Source organism: Manis javanica, chromosome 13 (genome assembly GCF_040802235.1).
Source record: "Manis javanica isolate MJ-LG chromosome 13, MJ_LKY, whole genome shotgun sequence".
Taxonomy (NCBI): domain Eukaryota; kingdom Metazoa; phylum Chordata; class Mammalia; order Pholidota; family Manidae; genus Manis; species Manis javanica.
The window spans coordinates 83,908,227-83,919,828 of record NC_133168.1 but is presented as its reverse complement, the minus strand read 5'-3'; the positions used below and the strand labels follow the sequence as shown (position 1 = coordinate 83,919,828).

At 43.1% G+C, this 11,602-nt stretch overlaps 1 protein-coding gene across 1 annotated transcript; it reads right to left on the bottom strand.

The window, feature by feature from the left end:
* Positions 1-800: 800 nt before the first annotated feature.
* LOC140845390 (transmembrane and coiled-coil domain-containing protein 5A-like) lies at positions 801-11,036 on the bottom strand. The gene is made up of 6 exons (XM_073219472.1): positions 10,971-11,036; positions 6,079-6,261; positions 5,651-5,701; positions 4,870-4,941; positions 2,102-2,158; positions 801-1,650 (listed from the first exon to the last, which is right to left on the bottom strand). Exons 1-6 carry the CDS (start codon positions 11,034-11,036, stop codon positions 1,552-1,554), a joined length of 528 nt encoding a protein of 175 aa, XP_073075573.1. The 3' UTR covers positions 801-1,551.
* Between the last annotated feature and the right edge of the window lie 566 nt (positions 11,037-11,602).

The window sequence follows — 11,602 nt, the reverse complement described above, 5'->3', positions numbered from 1 at the left end:
GACTTTTGATCTAGGGGGAAATGAACCGAGATAGCGGTTGAATAAAGTACACTCAAATATTCATACTACATAATGATTATTTAAAAAGTTTTACATTCTAAAGCTGTGCTGTCCACTATGGAAGTCAGTGGCTACATGTACCTGTGAACATTAAAATTAATTAAAATTAAAAAAAAATCAGTTCCTCAGTCACACTAACCATGTTTCAGGTACTCAGTAGGTGGCCATTGGCTACTTATTGGATGGCACAAAGTTTTACTGGGCAGCTCTGTTCTAGAAACTGAGCTTAGCACTGAAGCCATACTTAGTGTTCAAGAAGGCTCTCAGGAAACATGAAGGTATCCTTCAGAATTCCAAGAGCAGGTACCCTGTGGCCCTCCCAGGCTGCAATGCATACCAGGGCTGTAGAGGCGGTATGAAGTTTGGGTCTCTTTACCTCGATCCCAAGATTCTAAAATATTTAATAAATACAAGTACTTCTTGACTAAGTTAAGATGTAACTTCTAAAAAGGGGCCAAGAAATGGGAGTGAGATTTTTGACTTTGTTTTCTCACCATTTCAATTATAGACAAACTCAGAAAGGACGGGCTTTTGTCTTACCATTTCTAACCTTTCATGGTCACAGTTTAGTACTTAATATAGCGTACAGTTTGAGTTTTGTAATATGATAGCCTTCGTGTGTCTAGAGGTTAGTTTCATGCCTATCTTATATGGCCGAGTCTCTATGTTTTTGGGGAAATGAGGGTGGTATTAGTTTAATGGGCTTTTCTGTGAAAGTAGGAATGTCCTACTTGTCAGAGTGCCTGACCACCAGCCCTTTTAAAATCAGATGTTCCTGCCCTTAATATAAACCTGAATAATTGAAAATGCGATAAAAGCATGAAGGGAGATGTGTTTCTGTGGTTTTTTAAGAAGGATGGAAGAAGGACCTGCGTTTTAAAGTTGGTGTGGTTTCGTGGGAGTCAAACAATCGCTGACAGAAGGGAGAGAGATGTGGTGTTGGGGCTCACTCAGTCCCAAGTAGGAATTGGTCAGAGGAATGTTTGCTCTGACCCAGGCTGAGCTGGAGTTACCACTAAAACCAAGAAGTTACTTTTTTTGCCAAAACTCACACTTCTCTCTCAAGGAGCCGAGTCTCTGCTTCTTCTTCTATTTTCCTCCAAGTTTCCTGGTACTTCTTCCAAGAGAAATAAAAGAAACCACAGTTACTAATTAGAAGCCTTACACTTTTTCTAATCATAAGAAGCATGTATTATTACGTGGTAACATGAATGTTTGGTCTCCTTTTCCAGCCCCGACACCCACCACCACTCCTGGTCACTCGATGCACTTCCTACCTTCCCGGCAGGTCCCTGGGTAATTGGCATCTTGAAAGGAAAAGTGCTCATTATGAATTTAAGAGCACAGAGGTCAGGAGACCAGGGCTGTAACGGAATGATATTGGTGGTGGGTTGTCAGGGACCCAAAGTCGCTTTGTAATGCCACTTTGAAAAGTTAATATTGTCCTAGAAAGTGTTCTTTGAAAAGCCTTGTTTCATATTATCCTGTACCTTACAAACCCTTTTCTGTCCCATTACCGAGAAACTGTACCTTAATGCAGAAGACCTGATCTTTGCAGAGCTGGGCCACATGTGCATAGTCTTCCATTATCTGGGAAACCAAAATTCAGTCAAATTTCTTTCAGGAAATTTCTCTAAGAACAAGAGTATACTTGTTTCCTCCTAAATCCCAGACCCTAAATGTAGTTTTCTAATTGTTCTAAATATGTTTTTGCTGTATATATGAACTCATTTTTTTTTGAGGATAGATAAGCTTTATTTTGGGGGGGATTTTATTTTGGGACAGTTGGGAGAAGAATAGATACTAATTTGTTGAAGTTAAAGATATGGAACATATCCTGTAAAAATTATTGAAGAGAAGGAAACCTAGGAGACTGCATTTATCTTCCTTTCCTTCATCCCCTCCTCAGCCCCGTAATGGTTCTGGATCTGGAGCCTTATTATGTATAACTCAATCTATTTGCAGAATGTATTGCATCGTCTAACTGAACATCAACTTTTCCTTCCTCTGGGAGAAGTAATACTGAAATTACTACCATCACCTTGGCCAGTTCCTTCTCTTGGTCGGCACAGGAAGCTTCCAGCTGTTGTAACTTGACCTACAGAAAGGGAAGGAGATGGGTAACTCAAGGTGCAAGCAGGATTCCATTCTGAAATGCTGTCTCAAAGGTTACCTTACAGGTGGTGGATGTGCATCAGGTGTGGTATCAGATGTCTTTTTAATGGAGGAGAGTCAAACCATGCAGCGTCCTTCTGGTGAACCTGCCCTTCTAAACTCCCAAGCCCTTAGCGTTCATCAGGGCTCCACTCACGCTTAAACTACAATTCTCAGCTTCCTTCCTTCTTAGCTATTTCTCTTAGGGAAAACACCAATCTTGAAAAACTTCACTCTTCTTTTTCCTTTTATATACTTCCTGCTCACTCCTTTTTTGCTCCCCGTATTTCTTCTTCTTTCCTTTCCTTCCCTATTTGATGCAAGCCTATTCTGTATTGGTGGCTATGTCGGAATGACGGGCAGAGGGCCATGAGAGTAGAAAGGGTACAGTGGTGAACAGGATTGACGGGCAGAGTCTCTGCCTCACAGAGCTGACATTCTAGTTGGGGACATTAACAGGTAAGTCAACATGATAATGATAAATGCTATGAAAGAAATACAAACAGAGAAATGTAGTGATAGCGATGGCATGAGAGCTATCATAGGTGAAGTCCTGTCTGATGAGATGATCCTGGGTTGAAATCTAAATGGTAAATATTAGCCAAATGGAGATCTGGAAGAAATACGTCCCATGCAGGGTTGCAGCAAGAGCCAAGACTGTGAAAGAGCACATATGTAGTGTGTATGTGGAAGTTACGTGGCTGGAGCACGGGGAAACACCTGGTAAGGAGGAGATGAGGTGGGGAAAGGTTGACATGGATGAGATTATGTAGGGCCTTGTGGCTTCTAGAGTTTGGTTCTTTATTTTAATTGTGGTGAGAAGCCAGGTGTGAACTCGCAGTAGTAAGGACATAATCTGATTTGTGTTTTTAAAGAATAAGTCTTTTCTATGTGTGAAAAGTAGATTAAGGGTAAGAGCAGAAGCAGGAAGACTAAGAGGCTGATGTGGCATCCAGGCAAGGGCTTCTGGTGGCTTGCAGAAGGGTAATGTGACAGAGGAATAGATGTGCTTGGGGTATATTCCCTAGTTAGAGCAGACAAGCCTGCGTTTTTCCTTCCTTCCACTTTTAGCTCTACTGTTCCCACTTTGATCTAGTACCGTTGTTTCACATCTGAAGACTTCTAACAGTTCCTTTCGTCTTCAGTCAATTATACCCAGGGCCAGAGAGCCAGATGTGCTAAGGGCTGTATTTTCAGGACGGTGGTCCTGAGACACAAAGAGGCGCAGCAGGCCTACCCTTAAACTGATGAGCTGATTGCCAGGATGTAAGAACAGAAGCAAGAGATGCTATGTATTTCATAGAATTAGAGAGATCACTTGAGAGTTCTACAGCACATGTAGGCAAATGGGAGTAATATAAAGGGTCAATAATGCTTTAGAGTTCTTTGGAGGTGGGCTAATAGCTTCTGGGAAAATAATGGCCATTGTTGTGACAATACGTGGAACTACCTATAGTCTTCCTGCTCAGCTGAGGTGACACAGCATCACCAGACTTAAAGCCTCGCCATGGGCTCTGCTGGGCTGCTGTCAAGAAAACTTGTTTTGAGCAGGAAGCCAATGCAGTTAGTTATACGGCGAGGCTAGTCAAGGGGCTTCATAAGCCTTTCTAACCGGAGCCCCAAGTTTATCCTGAAGCACATGCGGGCTCCACATTTCTTCCTTTCCAGATACATTTCCTGGACAGGCATGGCCAAGCAAGCTGTTTGGGTGGCTTTGGACTTCCTGTTTTGTGGGGTTTTTTTTTTTTTGTGGCCATCAGTACTAACTTGGCTGACAGGAAATAGGGAATTCTCTGTTTTTCACTTTCTATTTCTATTTCCAGTGTGTCCATATCTGCAGGGCCTCCACAGACATAGTATGGGCTTAAGTGTGAGCTTAAGAAGCTAAAGAGAAATAAGGCAAGGGCAAGATGGAATTCTACAGGAAATATCAAGGAAGAATTTTACCTGCTTTCTGAATAAAAAAATAAGTCCACCTTTTTTCATCTTTGATCAGATGGATTGTGGTTGTGCCCAGGTTTTTATCTTTGGAACACAATTAGAGAAACGCTAAGCAATGTATGATGATGCACTCAGCAGGTAGAGGTCACTAAATATTTGAGTGATAAACTGAATGAATCCTTTTCTGGATGGGAGTCAGTGATAGAGTGTGTAAATTACCTAGCACACAGGTAGATTGACAAATCCTAGCTCTGCTCTATGAATTCATACATTTGCCTCAGCTAGACTTTTAAATAATCACTTTAAATATGTGACATTTCAAGGTTTTACTCTTCAAAAAAAGGAAAGAGTTTTAAAAATACACAATATCATTCAGTTTTTCAAACTGAGGCTGGAAGGGGCTGATTAAATCGCCCAACTTCATATACCTCCCTAAGTGCTGGGACCAGGATATAAACCAGGGACTTCAGTGTTATATATGCATTGTGCAGTTGTGTTCTGCTCTCCCTAAAGGAAGAGAAACAAAATATATGGCTTCAGAGTGAAATTGCTTACCAAGGGCAGAAAAGAATTCAGTACTCAGTAGTCTAGGCTTAAGTCTGACATGGGCTAAAACTACACAGAATTTACCCCAGTTTTGATAGTTGTTTCCACTTAAAAGCTTGCTTCCTGGTTATGTAACCCAAACCCACTCAAGATTGCTTTTTCATTTACCTTTGAGTCTTCTAGTGGTCCCTTTAGATGGCCTTGTTCACACTTGGTTGCCTTTTGCGATTTCCTTGTAAGCTATGATTTTAAATAAATACATATTTCAAATAAAAGTGCATCAAATAAAAAATTCTAGAAGACAAGCACACTGTTTGGTGTGTAGAGCCAATAACATGGCCTTGATAAAGCTGCCAGGAGATTGTCCCTTAATGGATACTTGGTGCCCTTGGAAACATCTTATTCTACCTCCGTCGTCTTCTCACTAGTCTTGGCCACCAAAGCTAGAGTCTGCACAAGCAGGAGTACTTCCCTGAACCCTGTGCCATTCCAGGCTACAGAGGGCTGCAGGCATGGGTCAGAAAGTAGGGCAATCATAGGAAACCCGCTGTATTTTGAGGAGGAGTTGAGGTGGAGTGAATGCCTGGATAAGGGAAGGGGAAGCCCTTGGGATTTAAGTATTTTAAAAAGTCTGTTGAAAAAAAAATTAACCTTTCACCTTCCGACAAAGTGTCATTGGATTCCATTTTCTTGTGATAGAATGAAAAACCCACGGGATCACCAAATAGCCCAAATGTCGCACCCACTCCCTTCACCTCATGCTTGCAGGGGAAGTCCATGGCATTCAGGTACGAGGCTCAGCCTCAGGAGAGTGGGGCAGGGGTAGAACCCACGCCCAGCACAAACTTTTCTGACACGTGGGATCCTCTGTGATCATTTTCCCTCCCTTGTGTCTTTGACAGCTGGAGCCGCTGCGGGGAACGTGGGGAAAACTAGAGCCCCAACCCACCTTTTTTTGAAGTTCTCCTATGCCGTGTACCAGGGTCTCATTTTTCCTTTCCTGTTGAGAGAAAGAAGCAGAGCATAGGTGTGGAGCTCCCTGCTGCCACCCATGTTTATTCAGCTGATTGTTCTCCCTTTCACCTGGTGCTGTTTCCCTGCAGCAACTCTACCTCACTGCATACTGTCAGGTAAAGGACCTGTGGTTTGATTTCCACATATATATGTATATACCAACTCACCAGGATAGACATGCCCACATGCAGGGCTTCCCAATACTGAATATTACCAAAGAAACTGTGCCACTGACACATATTTTACCATGACTTTTGACTATTCTTTGCATGTAAAAAAGAGGAGACTAGCTTATCTGATGACTAATGAGAGACAGCTGAGGAATAAAACCTATCGGATGGCTCTTCCCAGCTCCTTGCTTACAAGTCTGGCTATTTCTTCTTCCTGTTCTTGCAAAGTTCTTTCCCTTTCCACGGTGGTAGTATTTTCCTTCTCCCACTCATCATCTTCTGTCAGGTCTTGAGTCTGAGTGATCTCACTTTCCAGCCTGAATGACAGAAGCACATAGTGTGAGGAACAGACAGCTTCAGAACTGGAAAAGCATATCTATCAGTTTTAAGGGTTACTTCAGTGTCAGTAAATATGGCTCTCAAGTTGGAAACCCATTTTTCCTGGGTCCTTACCATCATAATCACTTCAAAGGCAGGAAAAAGAATCACTTCAGCGTTTGACCTGAGTCCTAAGTCAAACACCCTAGTGTTCTTTCAGCTCAGGTGAATATCATCCAATCTTTCAAGAATCTCTTTGAAACTTGCTGTAATTCAGGGTTTGAGCCACAGAAAATGCCAAAGAATGAAGAAGGAACTGCTACATAAGATATAGGTCTCTAGAGCAAGTAGGAAAATTCAGGTTTGTCTCTTCTCCTCTGTCCCATCCCTTGGGTTGGGAACTTCCCTCAAGAAAACCCAGCACTCACCTCTGTATTTCCTCTTCTTTCTGGTGGATTTGGAGAAGAAGTTCCTGATTTGCCTCATCTCTGATTTGCAAGTCTCTTTCAAGGTCTGTGTTCAAACTTTCTAGGTTCTTATTTGACTGGGTCAGTCTTAAGATCTCCACCTCCTCTGACCTATAGATTCAGCCCACGAAAGGAACAAGGGCCAGTTATCTCAGGGTCAGTGACCTTTGGGCCAGGAGGGATATCTAGGAGACACGTAATTCAACAACCTGGCTGTTTCTGGGAGCACACCTTTCCTTTTTCATAGGAAATTGTATTTCTTAATCATGCCCTACAGTTTGTTTCAGTAATTCTCAACTCGGTGAGCAAGAGAGGATTTTCCCAGGCTTTCTTGATCAAAGTGCACAATATCATAGTACACCTCCTCCCTGGTTCCAGGAGGAGTTTGCTTCCTTAATAGCCTCTTGTATTGGAGAGAATGGCTTCTCAGGCAAATGGTGCACAAAATCTGCTCATGAAATACACTTCCATTGAGTATTTTCATCCAGGCACCTGGCACATCACTTAGATTTGGTTCCTGCCTTATGCCGCAAGAGCTCTCCACCAGCAGACGGGGCTTCTGTTTCTCCTTCCCTCCTCCCATCTCAGAACTTCTCCATTGCCTGCTACAAAGCTTGAGAATCTACCCTGGGAGATACTCCACCGAGTACACACAGATATGATCCAGGCATTCACTTTCAAGAATACAAACATCTTTTTTGAAGTACATTTGAATGTAATAATGGTAATACCTCAGTGGTTTAGAAAGGGTACCTGGCAAACGGGAAGCTCTCAATAACTTTTTCTTTTTGTTGTGTGTCAGTTAATTGGTTTCTCTTTGAGACTATTAACTGGGAATAAAGTGTGAGGGAGAGGCCTTTTGTTTTGAGTAGGAATGAGGGATGATTTTGGCAAAGTAAGTCCTTCCTTGGAAGGGCTGATTGGATGCAGGATTTACAACAGTTGTCACTTCAGGAGGACATGGAGTGCTTGGGGTGGTGTCAGCAGGGGGTTGAATAGACAGGAGCGTAGGAGGTAGCCGGGGGTTGGGGGGGAGATGAGGGAAGTCATGCAGAGCAGACCTGCTTCACACCTTGGTCCTTGGATGTGGCTTTGCATAATCATGATACTTACTCGTGATCTAGCTGATCCTCCTTGGGTTCTTCCATTGTAGATTCCCTAAAATACCAGCAGAGATGTATTGGATGAATTGGGGAAATGGGTCTATTTGTGAAACACAGAGTAACTAGCCAAGAGTCCCAAAGGATAGGGACAAAATTAAGTCAACTGATTTCCTCCCTCCAACCGCCCAGGTTTTGGCCATGACAAAACCCAGCCCTTTGATTCTTCTGTCCCTGATCTGACTGTACCTCAGACAAGGATACAGTGAGGATACAGGGATAATGCTGGGAAATCCATTGTATGTCTTTGTAGTGGGTACATGCGGAGATGGTTCTCTAGAACAAGAACCCTTTCAATCTTTGCTCCAGGTAATTAGAATCAATAAAGGTCACCCCTTCCTCTTAAGTCCCTTTTTGCTCCGTGCCCAGCTGCTTTCCTTAAGGCTCCATGGGCATGAATGTAGGTGCATGACCACCCTGAAAAGTAATCTTTCTGACCTCTAGCTGGGACTCTGTAAGGATCTTCAGATTTTAAGATCTTTAGTATTAAATAAGGCTCAGAAAAACCAAGCAGAAGTAGATGATTTGGTTCATTCTGTACCTTAGATTCCTTTTTTTCTCCAATTCTTCAATAAACTCTGTCCCCCTTCTGTAAATGGCTTCCTGATTCTACCTTAGTCGCTCAGCTTCTGAAGTCTAATCTTTCCCCACTGGAACCAACCAGTAGAGTGTCAGAACCTTCCAAAGGGTCAGGACTCTGCTACTGACATAGGATGGGTGGGGCAGCATGTCATAGTGGGGTGGGTGACAATGGTCATTCATGCAGAGTTCCAAGGCTATGTGGGTATATGAGGAGATGGTTCTGTAGAACAAGAGCCCTTTCAAATTTTGCTCCAGGTAATTAGAATCAATAAAGGTCATCCATTCCTCTTAAGTCCCTCTTTGCTCCATGCCCAGCTGCTTTCCTTAAGGCCCCATGGGCATGAGTGTAAGTGCATGACCACCCTGAAAAGTAATCTTTCTGACCTCTAGCTGGGACTCTGTAAGGATCTTCAGATTTTAAGATCTTTAGTATTAAATAGGGCTCAGAAAAACCAAGCAGAAGTAGATAATTTGGTTCTTTCTGTACCTTAGATTCCTTTTTTTCTCCAATTCTTCGGTAAACTCTGTCCCTCTTCTGTAAATGGCTTCCTGATTCTACCTTAGTCGCTCAGCTTCTGAAGTCTAATCTTTCCCCACTGGAACCAACCAGTAGAGTGTCAGAACCTTCCAAAGGGTCAGGACTCTGCTACTGACATAGGATGGGTGGGGCAACATGTCACAGTGGAGTGGGTGACAATGGTCATTCATGCAGAGTTCCAAGGCTAGATGGATGGCCGAGTCTTTCGTATGGTGGCACTCAGTTCAATGGTTGTGATTCCTGGGTAGTATGAAGGGGTAGTCCCTGTGTTTTATTTTTCTTGTAGTTTGAGCTTCCTCTCTGCCCGAGTGTGGCTATGGGAACCTGGGTCCTAAGGCAGCAGTCTGATCCCATAACCGCTCATTCATCTGACACACACTGAAACATCAGAAGAGCGCTTATGGATGCCAGGCACTGTTCTAAGCATGAGGGAGACAGAGTGAACAGAACAGCCCAAACACCTGCCATCACAGAGTTTACATTACAGGGTGTGCATGTGAGGGCAGGAGGGGTAGCACAACGCAATAAATGAGTACATTAATTTTATTTGGTATGATAAAAAAGGTGAATGCTATGCAGAAACAGAGGTGAAGAGGGTGCGAGGAAATTCAGTGAGTACTGTTTACGTGGGTGGGAATTGAAGTTTTAAATAGGGTGGTGCAGAGAACGCACTGAGCATTGCCAGACCCAGAAGTGTGTTGTAGATGTGTCAAGAGGCCTAATCAATGGGAAGGAAACCTTAGGTTGTGCTGAGGTGAACACAGAATCCTCAGGCCTAATGACCAAGGGCAGTAGCAAACAAGGCCCATGGCCACCAGAAGCATGGACCAGCACGCAGCCGAAGGGCCAGCAGGCCCAGGGCACCAGCAGGAGGCGTGAGGACGCAAAGCTCCTCCTTTGATGCTTAGAGGATACATAGCTTTTCCTGCAGCTGCCACTATTCTGGGGAAAAAGAGAACTCAGGAGAGGGAGAATCTGTCCAAAATACTGAGAAATTGCCCGTAGAGATTTTTAACTGGGAAAAGTCCATGATATCTCGAGTTGGCCCCGTTGTATTTTCTGCCAACTGCAGTCAGAGCAGGGAGAGGGGAAGATAAAATCAATTGCACTATGTAAAGAATATGTTCCTGCATACATGAGTCTGTACACTTTGGCCACATTCTGTACAATTTGTAAGTTTTCGCATAAGTCAAGGAAACCTGGGAAGTGTTGAATCTCTACTTCAATACTGTATTGAGTTGATTTGTGGACCAGAGTGACTTCTTAACATACTGTAGTTTCTAACAAACTTTTTGTAAAATTAACAGCGTCTGATGACCTCCATTACCGTCTCCCTTTATGAAGCTGTACACAGAAGAGTAATTAAGTAACAATTCAGGCCAATGGCCTCTCCCAGGATTTAATGGTAGGGAGAGTTCATTAATCCCAGCTGCTTATATAGCTTTTCCAGGAAATGCCCTGGACCCAGGTTATCCTAGCTACTAATGGATTGGATAGGGACTTTCACTGGGATAAAAATAAAGCTCTGTCCCCTTCCTGAGGAGCTTTTCTCCTGGAGGGGCTACCAAAGGCAAACCTGTAGGGGCCGCAACACCCCAAAGCTTGGGACCTTGTGTGGGACGAGGACAACAGACTGCTATTAGTGAGAATTGCTAAATCAAGGTAGAAACAGGGCCTTGGGGGCAAATGAAGGTCCTTGATGTAAGCATTGCCGCTATTCGAGAGGTGGCTTGATTAACACCCAGTGCAGCATTAGAGCAGCTGTTTTCACCTTGTAACTTTTTCAAGCCGTGCTGGGCCCTGTGCAGAAGAGTCACTGAGACACATCGGACTGTGCTGCATTGTGGCCGCGAACTCTGGCCTTGGCGTGGCAGTCTGTTGTGAAAACATCCCCTCCTCTTCCAGGCTGGGCACTCAGGATCTGTTTGCCTGGCCCTCTCCCTGCTGCTGTGAGGGGGCAGGCCAGGTGCCCGAGCCCTGGACACGGCTGCCTGGGCCCCGGCCCTTCCTGCTGACTCACCTGTCGTTTCACTTCCGCAGATTCTGCTTGTGTATGTTTATAGATGAGCCTGGTTTTGAGGCTCATAACTACGCAAGACTCTAGAACGTCATTGTAGATCATTGTTTTTCGAATACAGAATCAAATACATGATTTTCCTTATGTCCTCACTTATTTTTAGTTACTATTTTTGTGCAATCTTTAGACTCATAAAACCTCTTTGAATTCCCTTTTAAAATACTCAGAATAGCTTTCTCAAAAGCAGAAATTTGAACTGGACTGAAATGTTAAGAAAAATAAGGAATGTACCATTAGTTCATTCTGCCATTATTTAATATCCAATAAACAACTATGGTAGTTTGAACTGGCAACATGTGTATGTATTTTCTTTTATGATTCATTGTATTGCTGTTATAATAGCATAAATTATTTAAAAAATGAAAACTCATCAAGGATCTAACCTCAGCAAAACCCTGTATTTTTACAAGTTTTCTTCTATTTTTCCTATTGACAAACCATCTTTTGTAGTTATCATAGAATAGATAATACTGTTGTTTGCCTTCTCACTTAATATTTTTCATAAACATTTTCCAGGTTTTTACATACCATGTATCATTTCAGTCAGCACACGAAATTCTGCTAAGTTGATAATC